Source organism: Anomaloglossus baeobatrachus, chromosome 3, assembly GCF_048569485.1.
Source record: "Anomaloglossus baeobatrachus isolate aAnoBae1 chromosome 3, aAnoBae1.hap1, whole genome shotgun sequence".
Taxonomy (NCBI): Eukaryota; Metazoa; Chordata; class Amphibia; order Anura; family Aromobatidae; genus Anomaloglossus; species Anomaloglossus baeobatrachus.
This window is the reverse complement of record NC_134355.1, coordinates 704,933,571-704,955,393: the sequence shown is the minus strand read 5'-3', so window position 1 is coordinate 704,955,393 and position 21,823 is coordinate 704,933,571. Positions and strand designations below refer to the sequence as shown.

The window sequence follows — 21,823 nt, the reverse complement described above, 5'->3', positions numbered from 1 at the left end:
ATCCGTGTACCATCCATCCAAGAGTCATCCGTGTACCATCCATCCAAGAGTCATCCGTGTGCCATCCATCCAAGAGTCATCCGTGTGCCATCCATCCAAGAGTCATCCGTGTGCCATCCATCCAAGAGTCATCCGTGTACCATCCATCCATGAGTCATCCGTGTACCATCCATCCAAGAGTCATCCGTGTACCATCCATCCATGAGTCATCCGTGTACCATCCATCCAAGAGTCATCCGTGTACCATCCATCCAAGAGTCATCCGTGTACCATCCATCCAAGAGTCATCCGTGTACCATCCATCCAAGAGTCATCCGTGTACCATCCATCCAAGAGTCATCCGTGTACCATCCATCCAAGAGTCATCCATGTATCATCCATCCAAGAGTCATCCGTGTGCCATCCATCCAAGAGTCATCCATGTATCATCCATCCAAGAGTCATCCGTGTGCCATCCATCCAAGAGTCATCCGTGTACCATCCATCCATGTGCCATCCGTCTGTGACTCATCCATGTGCCATCCATGTGCTGGACGGAGAAGCTTTGCAGACAGGACGAGCCGTGGTGGGCTGCCTCTGCCGGGGTCTGTAGAGGGAGCTCCTCCTGCTCCTCTCACACCGGCTGCGATCTCTCATCTGATCGCTCGCACATCGTCCCTCGGCTGCAGCCTCTCACTTCACTCTCTGCAGAGCTCTAGACTCGCTACATACAGCAGGACTCTATATCCCACCAGACCCCACGCTGCAGATTATTGCACCTGATACTGCAGCCGGACCCCATTCTGCAGATTATTGCAGCCGGACCCCATTCTGCAGATTATTGCAGCCGGACCCCATTCCGCAGATTATTGCAGCCGGACCCCATTCTGCAGATTATTGCAGCCAGACCCCATTCTGCAGATTATTGCAGCCGGACCGCATTCTGCAGATTATTGCAGCCAGACCCCATTCTGCAGATTATTGCAGCCGGACCCCATTCTGCAGATTATTGCAGCCGGACCCCATTCCGCAGATTATTGCAGCCGGACCCCATTCTGCAGATTATTGCAGCCAGACCCCATTCTGCAGATTATTGCAGCCGGACCGCATTCTGCAGATTATTGCAGCCGGACCCCATTCTGCAGATTATTGCAACCAGACCCCATTCTGCAGATTATTTTGGATGCAGCTCTGTAGAATATTACAACAAACCTTGTAACACCCCTCTGGCACTGACGGGACCCCACTCTGCAAGTCCATCTCACTGGACCCTCTGTGCATAGACATGGGAGTGTGACCCCAAACTGGAGCCCACGATTCCCAGAATGGAGCCTGGGGGAGACTCGGAGACGCGGAGACTGGTGGAGCCCAACCAGGGAGGGGGCAGCCTGAAGATCAAGAGGTGAGTGATGATTCACCCTAAAATACCCCCACACTGCATGCCCCCCTACAGCCAACCACAAGTGGCCCTACACCCCATCACCCCAATGCCTGAACAACAACACCCATCCAAAATCCAACCCTCTGCACACAATGCACCCTGCAGACCCCGCACCCTGCAGACCCCGCACCCTGCAGACCCCACATCAGGTCCCTGCAGACCCGGCACCCTGCAGACCCCACACCCTGCAGACCCCGCACCCTGCAGACGCCGCACCCTGCAGACCCCACACCCTGCAGACCCCGCACCCTGCAGACGCCGCACCCTGCAGACCCCACATCAGGTCCCTGCAGACCCGGCACCCTGCAGACCCCACACCCTGCAGACCCCACATCAGATCCCTACACCCTGCAGACCCCGCACCCTGCAGACCCCACATCAGGTCCCTGCAGCGTGTAAGCCGTGTGCACCCATCACAGCACGTACAGGGCATTAATCTCGCCACGCTCCACATATCACCACATCTCGCACCGCACATCCCAAATGCAGAACGCTTTACCCTACAAACCAGAAACACGTAGAGCATCACTGCAAAATCCCATACACCCCAGATATACGGACATGCTAAAAACCTCCGATCTACATCCTCTCCACCTGCCGTGAATCTGATCACCCCACATGTGCAAAATCCGTACAGACATCACCCCACAAACACGTCACACCATCCACCCGCACCGCAGCCAGCCCTGCATCACAGATGTACCCCACCGCAGTCTGGAAATATGGACCTACATGGCAAAGTAGACCAGAGCCACCCCATATAATGAGAGGAGATCAGAGCGACCCCAAATAATGAGAGGAGATCCGAGCGACCCCATATAATGAGAGGAGATCCGAGCGACCCCATATAATGAGAGGAGATCCGAGCGACCCCATATAATGAGAGGAGATCCGAGCGACCCCATATAATGAGAGGAGATCAGAGTGACCCCATATAATGAGAGGAGATCAGAGCGACCCCAAATAATGAGAGGAGATCCGAGCGACCCCATATAATGAGAGGAGATCCGAGCGACCCCATATAATGAGAGGAGATCCGAGCGACCCCATATAATGAGAGGAGATCCGAGCGACCCCATATAATGAGAGGAGATCAGAGCGACCCCAAATAATGAGAGGAGATCCGAGCGACCCCATATAATGAGAGGAGATCCGAGCGACCCCATATAATGAGAGGAGATCCGAGCGACCCCATATAATGAGAGGAGATCCGAGCGACCCCATATAATGAGAGGAGATCAGAGTGACCCCATATAATGAGAGGAGATCAGAGCGACCCCATATAATGAGAGGAGATCCGAGCGACCCCATATAATGAGAGGAGATCCGAGCGACCCCATATAATGAGAGGAGATCCAAGCGACCCCATATAATGAGAGGAGATCAGAGTGACCCCATATAATGAGAGGAGATCAGAGTGACCCCATATAATGAGAGGAGATCCGAGCGACCCCATATAATGAGAGGAGATCAGAGCCACCCCATATAATGAGAGGAGATGAGAGCGACCCCATATAATGAGAGGAGATCAGAGCCACCCCATATAATGAGAGGAGATCAGAGCGACCCCATATAATGAGAGGAGATGAGAGCGACCCCATATAATGAGAGGAGATCAGAGCGACCCCATATGAGAGGAGATGAGAGCGACCCCATATAATGAGAGGAGATCCGAGCGACCCCATATAATGAGAGGAGATCAGAGCGACCCCATATAATGAGAGGAGATCCGAGCGACCCCATATAATGAGAGGAGATCAGAGCGACCCCATATAATGAGAGGAGATCAGAGCGACCACATATAATGAGAGGAGATCCGAGCGACCCCATATAATGAGAGGAGATCCGAGCGACCCCATATAATGAGAGGAGATCAGAGCGACCCCATATAATGAGAGGAGATCCGAGCGACCCCATATAATGAGAGGAGATCAGAGTGACCCCATAAAATGAGAGGAGATCAGAGCGACCCCATATAATGAGAGGAGATCAGAGCGACCCCATATAATGAGAGGAGATCAGAGCGACCCCATATAATGAGAGGAGATCAGAGCCACCCCATATAATGAGAGGAGATCAGAGCGACCCCATATAATGAGAGGAGATCAGAGCGACCCCATATAATGAGAGGAGATCAGAGCGACCCCATATAATGAGGAGATCAGAGCAACCCCATATAATGAGAGGAGATCAGAGCGACACCATATAATGAGAGGAGATCAGAGCAACCCCATATAATGAGAGGAGATCAGAGCGACCCCATATAATGAGAGGAGATCAGAGTGACCCCATATAATGAGAGGAGATCAGAGCGACCCCATATAATGAGAGGAGATCAGACCCCCCCATATAATGAGAGGAGACCAGACCCCCCCATATAATGAGGAGATCAGAGCAACCCCATATAATGAGAGGAGATCAGAGCGACACCATATAATGAGAGGAGATCAGAGCAACCCCATATAATGAGAGGAGATCAGAGCGACCCCATATAATGAGAGGAGATCAGAGTGACCCCATATAATGAGAGGAGATCAGAGCGACCCCATATAATGAGAGGAGATCAGACCCCCCCATATAATGAGAGGAGATCAGAGCGACTCCATATAATGAGAGGAGATCAGAGCGACCCCATATAATGAGAGGAGATCAGAGCGACCCCATATAATGAGAGGAGATGAGAGCGACCCCATATAATGAGAGGAGATCAGAGCGACCCCATATGAGAGGAGATGAGAGCGACCCCATATAATGAGAGGAGATGAGAGCGACCCCATATAATGAGAGGAGATCAGAGCGACCCCATATAATGAGAGGAGATCAGAGCGACCCCATATAATGAGAGGAGATCAGTGCGACCCCATATAATGAGAGGAGATCAGAGCGACCCCATATAATGAGAGGAGATCAGAGTGACCCCATATAATGAGAGGAGATCAGACCCCCCATATAATGAGAGGAGATCAGAGCGACCCCATATAATGAGAGGAGATCAGAGCCACCCCATATAATGAGAGGGGACAGAGCGACCCCATATAATCAGAGGAGATCAGAGCGACCGCATATAATCAGAGGAGATCAGAGCGACCCCATATAATCAGAGGGGATCAGAGCGACCCCATATAATCAGAGGAGATCAGAGCGACCCCATATAATCAGAGGAGATCAGACCCCCCCATATAATGAGAGGAGATCAGAGTGACCCCATATAATGAGAGACCCGTCAACTCCATACTCAGTGTTTGGTGACTGCCAGTCGCATCTGCGCTCCGTATCCGCTGACCGCCAGTCGCCTCCGTATCCGGTGACCGCCAGTCGCCTCCTCCCTCAGTAGCCAGTGACCGCCAGTCGCCTCCTCCCTCAGTAGCCGGTGACCGCCAGTCGCCTCCGCCCTCAGTAGCCGGTGACCGCCAGTCGCCTCCGCCCTCAGTATCCAATGACTGCCAGTCGCCTCCGCCCTCGGTGACTGCCAGTTGCTTCCGCCCTCAGTAGCCGGTGACCGCCAGTCGCCTCCGCCCCCAGTAGCCTGTGACCGCCAGTCGCCTCCGCCCTCAGTATCCGGTGACCGCCAGTCGCCTCCATCCTCAGTATCCGGTGACCGCCAGTCGCCTCCGTCCTCAGTATTCGGTGACCGATAGTCGCCTCCGTCCTCAGTATTCGGTGACCGCCAGTCGCCTCCGTCCTTAGTATTCGGTAACCGCCAGTCGCCTCCGCCCTCTGTATCCAGTGACCGCCAGTCGCCTCCGCCCTCTGTATCCGGTGACCGCCAGTCGCCTCCGCCCTCTGTATCCGGTGACCGCCAGTGGCCTCCGCCCTCTGTATCCGGTGACCGCCAGTTGCCTCCGCCCCCAGTATCCGGTGACCGCCAGTCGCCTCCGCCCTCAGTATCCGGTGACCGCCAGTCGCCTCCGTCCTCAGTATCCAATGACCGCCAGTCGCCTCCGTCCTCAGTATCCGGTGACCGCCAGTCGCCTCCGCCCTCTGTATCCGGTGACCGCCAGTCGCCTCCGCCCTCTGTATCCGGTGACCGCCAGTCGCCCCCTCTCAGTATCCGGTGACCGCCAGTCGCCTCCGCTCTCAGTATCCGGTGAACCGCCAGTCGCCTCCGCCCTCAGTATCCGGTGACCGCCAGTCGCCTCCGCTCTCAGTATCCGGTGAACCGCCAGTCGCCTCCGCCCTCAGTAACCGGTGACCGCCAGTCGCCTCCGCCCTCAGTATACGGTGACCGCCAGTCGCCTCCGCCCTCAGTATCCGGTGACCGCCCGTCGCCTCCATCCTCAGTATCTGGTGACTGCCAGTCGCCTCCATCCTCTGTATCCGGTGACCGATAGTCGCCTCCGTCCTCAGTATTCGGTGACCGATAGTCGCTTCAGTATTCAGTCACTGAGGACGGAGGAGACGGGCAGTCACTGGATAATGAGGATGGAGGAGACAGATGGTCAGAGTATACTGAGGACGGAGGAGACAGGGATTACCAGATACTGAGGACGGAGGAGACTGGCGGTCATTGAAGACTGAGGACAGAGGAAAAGAGCAGTTACCAAATAATGAGGACAGAGAAGACGGGCGGTTATTGAATACTGAGAACGGAGGAGATGGGCGGTCACTAAATACTAAGGACGCAGGAGACGGGCGGTCACTAAACAATGAGGATGGAGGAGACGGGCGGTCACTGAATACTGAGGATGGAGGAGACGGGCGGTCACTGAATACTGAGGACGGAGGAGACGGGCGGTCACTGAATACTGAGGACGCAGTTAACGTGCGGTCACTCAATGAATATGTACAGTCATATGAAAAAGTTTGGGCACCCCTATTAATGTTAACCTTTTTTCTTTATAACAATTTGGGTTTTTGCTATTTCAGTTTCATATATCTAATAACTGATGGACTGAGGAATATTTCTGGATTGAAATGAGGTTTATTGTACTAACAGAAAATGTGCAATCCGCATTTAAACAAAATTTGACCGGTGCAAAAGTATGGGCACCCTTATCAATTTCTTCATTTGAACCCTCCTAACTACTTTTTACTGACTTACTGAAGCACTACATTGGTTTTGTAACCTCATTGAGCTTTGACCTTCATAGGCCGGTGTATCCAATCATGAGAAAAGGTATTTAAGGTGGCCACTTGCAGGTTGTTCTCCTAGTTGAATCTCCTATGAAGAGTGGCATCATGGGCGCCTCAAAACAACTCTCAAATGATCTGAAAACAAAGATTATTCAACATAGTTGTTCAGGGGAAGGTACAAAAAGTTGTCTCAGAGATTTAACCTGTCAGTTTCCACTGTGAGGAACATGGTAAGGAAATGGAAGAACACACGTACAGTTCTTGTTAAGCCCAGAAGTGGCAGGCCAAGAAAAATATCAGAAAGGCAGAGAAGAAGAATGGTGAGAACAGTCAAGGACAATCCACAGACCACCTCCAAAGACCTGCAGCATCATCTTGCTGCAGATGGTGTCAATGTGCATCTGTCAACAATACAGCGCATGTTGCACAAGGAGAAGCTGTATGGGAGAGTGATGCGAAAGAAGCCGTTTCTGCAAGCACGCCACAAACAGAGTCGCCTGAGGTATGCAAAAGCACATTTGGACAAGCCAGTTACATCTTGGAAGAAGGTCCTGTGGACTGATGAAACAAAGATTGAGTTGTTTGGTCATACAAAAAGGCGTTATGCATGGAGGCAAAAAACACGGCATTCCAAGAAAAGCACTTGCTACCCACAGTAAAATTTGGTGGAGGTTCCATCATGCTTTGGGGCTGTGTGGCCAATGCCGGCACCGGGAATCTTGTTAAAGTTGAGGGTCGCATGGATTCAGCTCAGTATCAGCAGATTCTTGACAATAATGTGCAAGAATCAGTAACGAAGTTGAAGTTACGCAGGGGATGGATATTTCAGCAAGACAATGATCCAAAACACCGCTCCAAATCTACTCAGGCATTCATGCAGAGGAACAATTACAATGTTCTGGAATGGCCATCCCAGTCCCCAGACCTGGATATCATTGAACATCTGTGGGATGATGTGAAGCGGCTGTCCATGCTCGAGACCATCAAACTTACCTGAACTGGAATTGTTTTGTAAACAGGAATGGTCAAATATACCTTCATCCAGGATCCAGGAACTCATTAAAAGCTACAGGAAGCCACTAGAGGCTGTGATTTGTGCAAAAGGAGGATCTACAAAATATTAATGTCACTTTTATGTTGACGTGCCCATACTTTTGCACCGGTCAAATTTAGTTTAAATGCAGATTGCACATTTTCTGTTAGTACAATAAACCTCATTTCAATCCAGAAATATTACTCAGTCCATCAGTTATTAGATATATGAGACTGAAATAGCAAAAACCCAAATTGTTATAAAGAAAAAAGGTTACCATTAATAGGGGTGCACAAACTTATTCATATGACTGTATGTATGTATGTGTGTGTGTGTGTGTGTGTGTGTGTGTGTGTGTGTGTGTGTGTGTGTGTGTGTATAATAATATATATATACTTTCCACTTTCCCAGGAATATCGCATATTGCATAGTGGCACAGGAGCTTACGATCCTACCATGGCCGCCCCCTCCCTGATTATTATCGCCCTCGGTGGAGGATCTGGATGTCACTTGTGTGGAGTTAATTACCCGGTGTGGAGAGCGCAGATAATAGGGTCATTATTGGGGTGAGCTCAGTAAATCAGTGCTCCTGATATCTGGGAGGGGGAAGCCATCGTCCATGGTTCGCTGCCCCGCTGCAGATTAATGAGCCCCATCCCTCCAGATCAGAGCCCGGTGCACACAGGCCTCGCATTGTCTCTTTATTCCATTGTTTACAAGGAGCTTTAACATCAGAACACATCGCAGTCACCTCACTTCTCCTCATGTCACAGCTGTATATATCTATGGGGCCGCAGTCACCTCACTTCTCCTCATGTCACGGCTGTATATGTCTATGGGGCTGCAGTCACCTCACTTCTCATGTCACGGCTGTATATGTCTATGGGGCCGCAGTCACCTCACTTCTCCTCATGTCACGGCTGTATATATCTATGGGGCCGCAGTCACCTCACTTCTCCTCATGTCACGGCTGTATATATCTATGGGGCCGCAGTCACCTCACTTCTCATGTCACGGCTGTATATATCTATGGGGCTGCAGTCACCTCACTTCTCCTCATGTCACGGCTGTATATATCTATGGGGCTGCAGACACTTCACTTCTCATGTCACGGCTGTATATATCTATGGGGCCGCAGTCACCTCACTTCTCCTCATGTCACGGCTGTATATGTCTATGGGGCTGCAGTCACCTCACTTCTCATGTCACGGCTGTATATATCTATGGGGCCGCAGTCACCTCACTTCTCCTCATGTCACGGCTGTATATGTCTATGGGGCCGCAGTCACCTCACTTCTCCTCATGTCATGGCTGTATATATCTATGGGGCCGCAGTCACCTCACTTCTCCTCATGTCACAGCTGTATATATCTATGGGGCCGCAGTCACCTCACTTCTCCTCATGTCACGGCTGTATATATCTATGGGGCCGCAGTCACCTCACTTCTCCTCATGTCACGGCTGTATATGTCTATGGGGCTGCAGTCACCTCACTTCTCCTCATGTCACGGCTGTATATATCTATGGGGCCGCAGTCACCTCACTTCTCCTCATGTCACGGCTGTATATATCTATGGGGCCGCAGACACCCCACTTCTCCTCATGTCACGGCTGTATATGTCTATGGGGCTGCAGTCACCTCACTTCTCCTCATGTCACGGCTGTATATATCTATGGGGCCGCAGTCACCTCACTTCTCCTCATGTCACGGCTGTATATATCTATGGGGCCGCAGACACCCCACTTCTCCTCATGTCACGGCTGTATATGTCTATGGGGCCGCAGTCACCTCACTTCTCCTCATGTCACGGCTGTATATATCTATGGGGCCGCAGTCACCTCACTTCTCATCATGTCACGGCTGTATATGTCTATGGGGCTGCAGTCACCTCACTTCTCCTCATGTCACGGCTGTATATATCTATGGGGCCGCAGTCACCTCACTTCTCCTCATGTCACAGCTGTATATATCTATGGGGCCGCAGTCACCTCACTTCTCATCATGTCACGGCTGTATATATCTATGGGGCCGCAGTCACCTCACTTCTCCTCATGTCACGGCTGTATATGTCTATGGGGCTGCAGTCACCTCACTTCTCCTCATGTCACGGCTGTATATATCTATGGGGCCGCAGTCACCTCACTTCTCCTCATGTCACGGCTGTATATATCTATGGGGCCGCAGTCACCTCACTTCTCCTCATGTCACGGCTGTATATATCTATGGGGCTGCAGACACCTCACTTCTCCTCATGTCACGGCTGTATATATCTATGGGGCCGCAGTCACCTCACTTCTCCTCATGTCACGGCTGTATATATCTATGGGGCCGCAGTCACCTCACTTCTCCTCATGTCACGGCTGTATATATCTATGGGGCTGCAGTCACCTCACTTCTCCTCATGTCACGGCTGTATATATCTATGGGGCCACAGACACCTCACTTCTCCTCATGTCACGGCTGTATATATCTATGGGGCTGCAGACACCCCACTTCTCCTCATGTCACGGCTGTATATATCTATGGGGCCACAGTCACCTCACTTCTCATGTCATGGCTGTATATGTCTATGGGGCCGCAGTCACCTCACTTCTCCTCATGTCACGGCTGTATATATCTATGGGGCCGCAGTTACCTCACTTCTCCTCATGTCACGGCTGTATATATCTATGGGGCCACAGTCACCTCACTTCTCATGTCATGGCTGTATATGTCTATGGGGCCGCAGTCACCTCACTTCTCCTCATGTCACGGCTGTATATATCTATGGGGCCGCAGTCACCTCACTTCTCCTCATGTCACGGCTGTATATGTCTATGGGGCCGCAGTCACCTCACTTCTCCTCATGTCACGGCTGTATATGTCTATGGGGCCGCAGTCACCTCACTTCTCCTCATGTCACGGCTGTATATGTCTATGGGGCCGCAGTCACCTCACTTCTCCTCATGTCACGGCTGTATATATCTATGGGGCCGCAGTCACCTCACTTCTCCTCATGTCACGGCTGTATATGTCTATGGGGCTGCAGTCACCTCACTACTCATGTCACGGCTGTATATATCTATGGGGCCGCAGTCACCTCACTTCTCCTCATGTCACGGCTGTATATATCTATGGGGCCGCAGTCACCTCACTTCTCCTCATGTCACGGCTGTATATATCTATGGGGCCGCAGTCACCTCACTTCTCCTCATGTCACGGCTGTATATGTCTATGGGGCCGCAGTCACCTCACTTCTCCTCATGTCACGGCTGTATATATCTATGGGGCCACAGTCACCTCACTTCTCCTCATGTCACGGCTGTATATGTCTATGGGGCCGCAGTCACCTCACTTCTCCTCATGTCACGGCTGTATATATCTATGGGGCCACAGTCACCTCACTTCTCCTCATGTCACGGCTGTATATATCTATGGGGCCACAGTCACCTCACTTCTCATGTCACGGCTGTATATATCTATGGGACCGCAGTCACCTCACTTCTCCTCATGTCACGGCTGTATATATCTATGGGGCTGCAGACACCTCACTTCTCCTCATGTCACGGCTGTATATGTCTATGGGGCCGCAGTCACCTCACTTCTCCTCATGTCACGGCTGTATATATCTATGGGGCCGCAGTCACCTCACTTCTCATGTCACGGCTGTATATATCTATGGGGCCACAGTCACCTCACTTCTCCTCATGTCACGGCTGTATATATCTATGGGGCCACAGTCACCTCACTTCTCATGTCACGGCTGTATATATCTATGGGGCCGCAGTCACCTCACTTCTCCTCATGTCACGGCTGTATATATCTATGGGGCCGCAGACACCTCACTTTTCATGTCACGGCTGTATATATCTATGGGGCCGCAGTCACCTCACTTCTCATGTCACGGCTGTATATATCTATGGGGCCGCAGTCACCTCACTTCTCCTCATGTCACGGCTGTATATATCTATGGGGCCGCAGTCACCTCACTTCTCCTCATGTCACGGCTGTATATGTCTATGGGGCCACAGTCACCTCACTTCTCCTCATGTCACGGCTGTATATATCTATGGGGCCGCAGTCACCTCACTTCTCCTCATGTCACGGCTGTATATGTCTATGGGGCCGCAGTCACCTCACTTCTCCTCATGTCACGGCTGTATATATCTATGGGGCCGCAGTCACCTCACTTCTCCTCATGTCACGGCTGTATATGTCTATGGGGCCGCAGTCACCTCACTTCTCCTCATGTCACGGCTGTATATATCTATGGGGCCGCAGTCACCTCACTTCTCATGTCACGGCTGTATATATCTATGGGGCCACAGTCACCTCACTTCTCCTCATGTCACGGCTGTATATATCTATGGGGCCACAGTCACCTCACTTCTCCTCATGTCACAGCTGTATATATCTATGGGGCCACAGTCACCTCACTTCTCATGTCACGGCTGTATATATCTATGGGACCGCAGTCACCTCACTTCTCCTCATGTCACGGCTGTATATATCTATGGGGCTGCAGACACCTCACTTCTCCTCATGTCACGGCTGTATATGTCTATGGGGCCGCAGTCACCTCACTTCTTCTCATGTCACGGCTGTATATATCTATGGGGCCCCAGTTACCTCACTTCTCCTCATGTCACGGCTGTATATATCTATGGGGCCGCAGTCACCTCACTGCTCCTCATGTCACGGCTGTATATATCTATGGGGCCGCAGTCACCTCACTTCTCCTCATGTCACGGCTGTATATGTCTATGGGGCTGCAGTCACCTCACTTCTCCTCATGTCACGGCTGTATATATCTATGGGGCCGCAGTCACCTCACTTCTCCTCATGTCACGGCTGTATATATCTATGGGGCCGCAGACACCCCACTTCTCCTCATGTCACGGCTGTATATGTCTATGGGGCTGCAGTCACCTCACTTCTCCTCATGTCACGGCTGTATATATCTATGGGGCCGCAGTCACCTCACTTCTCCTCATGTCACGGCTGTATATATCTATGGGGCCGCAGACACCCCACTTCTCCTCATGTCACGGCTGTATATGTCTATGGGGCCGCAGTCACCTCACTTCTCCTCATGTCACGGCTGTATATATCTATGGGGCCGCAGTCACCTCACTTCTCATCATGTCACGGCTGTATATGTCTATGGGGCTGCAGTCACCTCACTTCTCCTCATGTCACGGCTGTATATATCTATGGGGCCGCAGTCACCTCACTTCTCCTCATGTCACAGCTGTATATATCTATGGGGCCGCAGTCACCTCACTTCTCATCATGTCACGGCTGTATATATCTATGGGGCCGCAGTCACCTCACTTCTCCTCATGTCACGGCTGTATATGTCTATGGGGCTGCAGTCACCTCACTTCTCCTCATGTCACGGCTGTATATATCTATGGGGCCGCAGTCACCTCACTTCTCCTCATGTCACGGCTGTATATATCTATGGGGCCGCAGTCACCTCACTTCTCCTCATGTCACGGCTGTATATATCTATGGGGCTGCAGACACCTCACTTCTCCTCATGTCACGGCTGTATATATCTATGGGGCCGCAGTCACCTCACTTCTCCTCATGTCACGGCTGTATATATCTATGGGGCCGCAGTCACCTCACTTCTCCTCATGTCACGGCTGTATATATCTATGGGGCTGCAGTCACCTCACTTCTCCTCATGTCACGGCTGTATATATCTATGGGGCCACAGACACCTCACTTCTCCTCATGTCACGGCTGTATATATCTATGGGGCTGCAGACACCCCACTTCTCCTCATGTCACGGCTGTATATATCTATGGGGCCACAGTCACCTCACTTCTCATGTCATGGCTGTATATGTCTATGGGGCCGCAGTCACCTCACTTCTCCTCATGTCACGGCTGTATATATCTATGGGGCCGCAGTTACCTCACTTCTCCTCATGTCACGGCTGTATATATCTATGGGGCCACAGTCACCTCACTTCTCATGTCATGGCTGTATATGTCTATGGGGCCGCAGTCACCTCACTTCTCCTCATGTCACGGCTGTATATATCTATGGGGCCGCAGTCACCTCACTTCTCCTCATGTCACGGCTGTATATGTCTATGGGGCCGCAGTCACCTCACTTCTCCTCATGTCACGGCTGTATATGTCTATGGGGCCGCAGTCACCTCACTTCTCCTCATGTCACGGCTGTATATGTCTATGGGGCCGCAGTCACCTCACTTCTCCTCATGTCACGGCTGTATATATCTATGGGGCCGCAGTCACCTCACTTCTCCTCATGTCACGGCTGTATATGTCTATGGGGCTGCAGTCACCTCACTACTCATGTCACGGCTGTATATATCTATGGGGCCGCAGTCACCTCACTTCTCCTCATGTCACGGCTGTATATATCTATGGGGCCGCAGTCACCTCACTTCTCCTCATGTCACGGCTGTATATATCTATGGGGCCGCAGTCACCTCACTTCTCCTCATGTCACGGCTGTATATGTCTATGGGGCCGCAGTCACCTCACTTCTCCTCATGTCACGGCTGTATATATCTATGGGGCCACAGTCACCTCACTTCTCCTCATGTCACGGCTGTATATGTCTATGGGGCCGCAGTCACCTCACTTCTCCTCATGTCACGGCTGTATATATCTATGGGGCCACAGTCACCTCACTTCTCCTCATGTCACGGCTGTATATATCTATGGGGCCACAGTCACCTCACTTCTCATGTCACGGCTGTATATATCTATGGGACCGCAGTCACCTCACTTCTCCTCATGTCACGGCTGTATATATCTATGGGGCTGCAGACACCTCACTTCTCCTCATGTCACGGCTGTATATGTCTATGGGGCCGCAGTCACCTCACTTCTCCTCATGTCACGGCTGTATATATCTATGGGGCCGCAGTCACCTCACTTCTCATGTCACGGCTGTATATATCTATGGGGCCACAGTCACCTCACTTCTCCTCATGTCACGGCTGTATATATCTATGGGGCCACAGTCACCTCACTTCTCATGTCACGGCTGTATATATCTATGGGGCCGCAGTCACCTCACTTCTCCTCATGTCACGGCTGTATATATCTATGGGGCCGCAGACACCTCACTTTTCATGTCACGGCTGTATATATCTATGGGGCCGCAGTCACCTCACTTCTCATGTCACGGCTGTATATATCTATGGGGCCGCAGTCACCTCACTTCTCCTCATGTCACGGCTGTATATATCTATGGGGCCGCAGTCACCTCACTTCTCCTCATGTCACGGCTGTATATGTCTATGGGGCCACAGTCACCTCACTTCTCCTCATGTCACGGCTGTATATATCTATGGGGCCGCAGTCACCTCACTTCTCCTCATGTCACGGCTGTATATGTCTATGGGGCCGCAGTCACCTCACTTCTCCTCATGTCACGGCTGTATATATCTATGGGGCCGCAGTCACCTCACTTCTCCTCATGTCACGGCTGTATATGTCTATGGGGCCGCAGTCACCTCACTTCTCCTCATGTCACGGCTGTATATATCTATGGGGCCGCAGTCACCTCACTTCTCATGTCACGGCTGTATATATCTATGGGGCCACAGTCACCTCACTTCTCCTCATGTCACGGCTGTATATATCTATGGGGCCACAGTCACCTCACTTCTCCTCATGTCACAGCTGTATATATCTATGGGGCCACAGTCACCTCACTTCTCATGTCACGGCTGTATATATCTATGGGACCGCAGTCACCTCACTTCTCCTCATGTCACGGCTGTATATATCTATGGGGCTGCAGACACCTCACTTCTCCTCATGTCACGGCTGTATATGTCTATGGGGCCGCAGTCACCTCACTTCTCCTCATGTCACGGCTGTATATATCTATGGGGCCGCAGTCACCTCACTTCTCATGTCACGGCTGTATATATCTATGGGGCCACAGTCACCTCACTTCTCCTCATGTCACGGCTGTATATATCTATGGGGCCGCAGTCACCTCACTTCTCATGTCACGGCTGTATATATCTATGGGGCCACAGTCACCTCACTTCTCCTCATGTCACGGCTGTATATGTCTATGGGGCCGCAGTCACCTCACTTCTCCTCATGTCATGGCTGTATATATCTATGGGGTCGCAGTCACCTCACTTCTCCTCATGTCACGGCTGTATATGTCTATGGGGCCGCAGTCACCTCACTTCTCCTCATGTCACGGCTGTATATATCTATGGGGCCACAGTCACCTCACTTCTCATGTCACGGCTGTATATATCTATGGGGCCGCAGTCACCTCACTTCTCCTCATGTCACGGCTGTATATATCTATGGGGCCGCAGACACCTCACTTCTCATGTCACGGCTGTATATATCTATGGGGCCGCAGTCACCTCACTTCTCCTCATGTCACGGCTGTATATATCTATGGGGCCGCAGTCACCTCACTTCTCCTCATGTCACGGCTGTATATGTCTATGGGGCCACAGTCACCTCACTTCTCCTCATGTCACGGCTGTATATATCTATGGGGCCGCAGTCACCTCACTTCTCCTCATGTCACGGCTGTATATGTCTATGGGACCGCAGTCACCTCACTTCTCCTCATGTCACGGCTGTATATATCTATGGGGCCGCAGTCACCTCACTTCTCCTCATGTCACGGCTGTATATATCTATGGGGCCGCAGTCACCCCACTTCTCCTCATGTCACGGCTGTATATATCTATGGGGCCGCAGTCACCTCACTTCTCCTCATGTCACGGCTGTATATATCTATGGGGCCGCAGTCACCTCACTTCTCCTCATGTCATGGCTGTATATATCTATGGGGCTGCAGTCACCTCACTTCTCCTCATGTCATGGCTGTATATATCTATGGGGCCGCAGTCACCTCACTTCTCCTCATGTCATGGCTGTATATATCTATGGGGCCGCAGTCACCTCACTTCTCCTCATGTCACGGCTGTACATATCTATGGGGCCGCAGTCACCTCACTTCTCCTCATGTCACGGCTGTATATATCTATGGGGCCGCAGTCACCTCACTTCTCCTCATGTCACGGCTGTATATATCTATGGGGCCGCAGTCACCTCACTTCTCCTCATGTCACGGCTGTATATATCTATGGGGCCGCAGTCACCTCACTTCTCATGTCACGGCTGTATATATCTATGGGACCGCAGTCACCTCACTTCTCCTCATGTCACGGCTGTATATATCTATGGGGCTGCAGACACCTCACTTCTCCTCATGTCACGGCTGTATATGTCTATGGGGCCGCAGTCACCTCACTTCTCCTCATGTCACGGCTGTATATATCTATGGGGCCGCAGTCACCTCACTTCTCATGTCACGGCTGTATATATCTATGGGGCCACAGTCACCTCACTTCTCCTCATGTCACGGCTGTATATATCTATGGGGCCACAGTCACCTCACTTCTCATGTCACGGCTGTATATATCTATGGGGCCGCAGTCACCTCACTTCTCCTCATGTCACGGCTGTATATATCTATGGGGCCGCAGACACCTCACTTTTCATGTCACGGCTGTATATATCTATGGGGCCGCAGTCACCTCACTTCTCATGTCACGGCTGTATATATCTATGGGGCCGCAGTCACCTCACTTCTCCTCATGTCACGGCTGTATATATCTATGGGGCCGCAGTCACCTCACTTCTCCTCATGTCACGGCTGTATATGTCTATGGGGCCACAGTCACCTCACTTCTCCTCATGTCACGGCTGTATATATCTATGGGGCCGCAGTCACCTCACTTCTCCTCATGTCACGGCTGTATATGTCTATGGGGCCGCAGTCACCTCACTTCTCCTCATGTCACGGCTGTATATATCTATGGGGCCGCAGTCACCTCACTTCTCCTCATGTCACGGCTGTATATGTCTATGGGGCCGCAGTCACCTCACTTCTCCTCATGTCACGGCTGTATATGTCTATGGGGCCGCAGTCACCTCACTTCTCCTCATGTCACGGCTGTATATATCTATGGGGCCGCAGTCACCTCACTTCTCATGTCACGGCTGTATATATCTATGGGGCCACAGTCACCTCACTTCTCCTCATGTCACGGCTGTATATATCTATGGGGCCACAGTCACCTCACTTCTCCTCATGTCACGGCTGTATATATCTATGGGGCCACAGTCACCTCACTTCTCATGTCACGGCTGTATATATCTATGGGACCGCAGTCACCTCACTTCTCCTCATGTCACGGCTGTATATATCTATGGGGCTGCAGACACCTCACTTCTCCTCATGTCACGGCTGTATATGTCTATGGGGCCGCAGTCACCTCACTTCTCCTCATGTCACGGCTGTATATATCTATGGGGCCGCAGTCACCTCACTTCTCATGTCACGGCTGTATATATCTATGGGGCCACAGTCACCTCACTTCTCCTCATGTCACGGCTGTATATATCTATGGGGCCACAGTCACCTCACTTCTCATGTCACGGCTGTATATATCTATGGGGCCGCAGTCACCTCACTTCTCCTCATGTCACGGCTGTATATATCTATGGGGCCGCAGACACCTCACTTCTCATGTCACGGCTGTATATATCTATGGGGCCGCAGTCACCTCACTTCTCCTCATGTCACGGCTGTATATATCTATGGGGCCGCAGTCACCTCACTTCTCCTCATGTCACGGCTGTATATGTCTATGGGGCCACAGTCACCTCACTTCTCCTCATGTCACGGCTGTATATATCTATGGGGCCGCAGTCACCTCACTTCTCCTCATGTCACGGCTGTATATGTCTATGGGGCCGCAGTCACCTCACTTCTCCTCATGTCACGGCTGTATATATCTATGGGGCCGCAGTCACCCCACTTCTCCTCATGTCACGGCTGTATATATCTATGGGGCCGCAGTCACCTCACTTCTCCTCATGTCACGGCTGTATATATCTATGGGGCCGCAGTCACCTCACTTCTCCTCATGTCATGGCTGTATATATCTATGGGGCTGCAGTCACCTCACTTCTCCTCATGTCATGGCTGTATATATCTATGGGGCCGCAGTCACCTCACTTCTCCTCATGTCATGGCTGTATATATCTATGGGGCCGCAGTCACCTCACTTCTCCTCATGTCACGGCTGTACATATCTATGGGGCCGCAGTCACCTCACTTCTCCTCATGTCACGGCTGTATATATCTATGGGGCCGCAGTCACCTCACTTCTCCTCATGTCACGGCTGTATATATCTATGGGGCCGCAGTCACCTCACTTCTCCTCATGTCACGGCTGTATATATCTATGGGGCCGCAGTCACCTCACTTCTCCTCATGTCATGGCTGTATATATCTATGGGGCCGCAGTCACCTCACTTCTCCTCATGTCACGGCTGTACATATCTATGGGGCCGCAGTCACCTCACTTCTCCTCATGTCACGGCTGTATATATCTATGGGGCCGCAGTCACCTCACTTCTCCTCATGTCACGGCTGTATATATCTATGGGGTCGCAGTCACCTCACTTCTCCTCATGTCACGGCTGTATATATCTATGGGGCCGCAGTCACCTCACTTCTCCTCATGTCACGGCTGTATATTTCTATGGGGCCGCAGACACCTCACTTTTCATGTCACGGCTGTATATATCTATGGGGCCGCAGTCACCTCACTTCTCATGTCACGGCTGTATATATCTATGGGGCCGCAGTCACCTCACTTCTCCTCATGTCACGGCTGTATATATCTATGGGGCCGCAGTCACCTCACTTCTCCTCATGTCACGGCTGTATATGTCTATGGGGCCACAGTCACCTCACTTCTCCTCATGTCACGGCTGTATATATCTATGGGGCCGCAGTCACCTCACTTCTCCTCATGTCACGGCTGTATATGTCTATGGGGCCGCAGTCACCTCACTTCTCCTCATGTCACGGCTGTATATATCTATGGGGCCGCAGTCACCTCACTTCTCCTCATGTCACGGCTGTATATGTCTATGGGGCCGCAGTCACCTCACTTCTCCTCATGTCACGGCTGTATATGTCTATGGGGCCGCAGTCACCTCACTTCTCCTCATGTCACGGCTGTATATATCTATGGGGCCGCAGTCACCTCACTTCTCATGTCACGGCTGTATATATCTATGGGGCCACAGTCACCTCACTTCTCCTCATGTCACGGCTGTATATATCTATGGGGCCACAGTCACCTCACTTCTCCTCATGTCACGGCTGTATATATCTATGGGGCCACAGTCACCTCACTTCTCATGTCACGGCTGTATATATCTATGGGACCGCAGTCACCTCACTTCTCCTCATGTCACGGCTGTATATATCTATGGGGCTGCAGACACCTCACTTCTCCTCATGTCACGGCTGTATATGTCTATGGGGCCGCAGTCACCTCACTTCTCCTCATGTCACGGCTGTATATATCTATGGGGCCGCAGTCACCTCACTTCTCATGTCACGGCTGTATATATCTATGGGGCCACAGTCACCTCACTTCTCCTCATGTCACGGCTGTATATATCTATGGGGCCACAGTCACCTCACTTCTCATGTCACGGCTGTATATATCTATGGGGCCGCAGTCACCTCACTTCTCCTCATGTCACGGCTGTATATATCTATGGGGCCGCAGACACCTCACTTCTCATGTCACGGCTGTATATATCTATGGGGCCGCAGTCACCTCACTTCTCCTCATGTCACGGCTGTATATATCTATGGGGCCGCAGTCACCTCACTTCTCCTCATGTCACGGCTGTATATGTCTATGGGGCCACAGTCACCTCACTTCTCCTCATGTCACGGCTGTATATATCTATGGGGCCGCAGTCACCTCACTTCTCCTCATGTCACGGCTGTATATGTCTATGGGGCCGCAGTCACCTCACTTCTCCTCATGTCACGGCTGTATATATCTATGGGGCCGCAGTCACCCCACTTCTCCTCATGTCACGGCTGTATATATCTATGGGGCCGCAGTCACCTCACTTCTCCTCATGTCACGGCTGTATATATCTATGGGGCCGCAGTCACCTCACTTCTCCTCATGTCATGGCTGTATATATCTATGGGGCTGCAGTCACCTCACTTCTCCTCATGTCATGGCTGTATATATCTATGGGGCCGCAGTCACCTCACTTCTCCTCATGTCATGGCTGTATATATCTATGGGGCCGCAGTCACCTCACTTCTCCTCATGTCACGGCTGTACATATCTATGGGGCCGCAGTCACCTCACTTCTCCTCATGTCACGGCTGTATATATCTATGGGGCCGCAGTCACCTCACTTCTCCTCATGTCACGGCTGTATATATCTATGGGGCCGCAGTCACCTCACTTCTCCTCATGTCACGGCTGTATATATCTATGGGGCCGCAGTCACCTCACTTCTCCTCATGTCATGGCTGTATATATCTATGGGGCCGCAGTCACCTCACTTCTCCTCATGTCACGGCTGTACATATCTATGGGGCCGCAGTCACCTCACTTCTCCTCATGTCACGGCTGTATATATCTATGGGGCCGCAGTCACCTCACTTCTCCTCATGTCACGGCTGTATATATCTATGGGGTCGCAGTCACCTCACTTCTCCTCATGTCACGGCTGTATATATCTATGGGGTCGCAGTCACCTCACTTCTCCTCATGTCACGGCTGTATATCATAGTATCATAGTATCATAGTTTTTAAGGTTGAAGGGAGACTCTAAGTCCATCTAGTTCACCCCGTAGCCTAACATGTTGATCCAGAGGAAGGCAAAAAAAACCCCAATGTGGCAAACAAGTTCCAATGGGGAAAAAATGTCCTTCCTTCGTCCACATCCGGCAATCAGACTAGTTCCCTGGATCAATACCCTGTCATAAAATCTAATATACATAACTGGTAATATTAAATTTTTCAAGAAAGGCATCCAGGCTCTGCTTAAATGTTAGTAGTGAATCCCTCATTACAACATCATGCGGCAGAGAGTTCCATAGTCTCACTGCTCGTACAGTAAAGAATCCTCCTCTGTGATTATGATTAAATCTTCTTTCCTCAAGACGTAGCGGATGCCCCCGTGTTCCAGTCGCAGGCCTAGGTGTAAAAAGATCTTTGGAAAGGTCTCTGTACTGTCCCCTCATATGTTTATACATTGTGATTAGATCCCCCCTAAGCCTTCGTTTTTCCTGTCTTGGTATTGCAGCCCCCCCATTCCTCTAATAATCTTGGTGGTCTTCTCTGCACCCTCTCCAGTTCAGCTATGTCCTTCTTATATATCGGTGACCAGAATTGTACACAGTATATAAGTGCGGTCGCACTAGTGACTTGTACAG

At 51.2% G+C, this 21,823-nt stretch overlaps 1 protein-coding gene across 1 annotated transcript in view; it reads left to right on the top strand.

The window, feature by feature from the left end:
* Nucleotides 1-634: 634 nt before the first annotated feature.
* SLC30A3 (solute carrier family 30 member 3) overlaps nt 635-21,823 on the top strand; it is a 123,321-nt gene continuing 102,132 nt past the window's right edge. Inside the window, exon 1 of the mRNA XM_075341402.1 lies at nt 635-1,381. Within this exon, the coding sequence (XP_075197517.1) occupies nt 1,305-1,381 (77 nt within the window). The 5' untranslated portion in view covers nt 635-1,304. The remainder of the gene's footprint in view (nt 1,382-21,823) is intronic.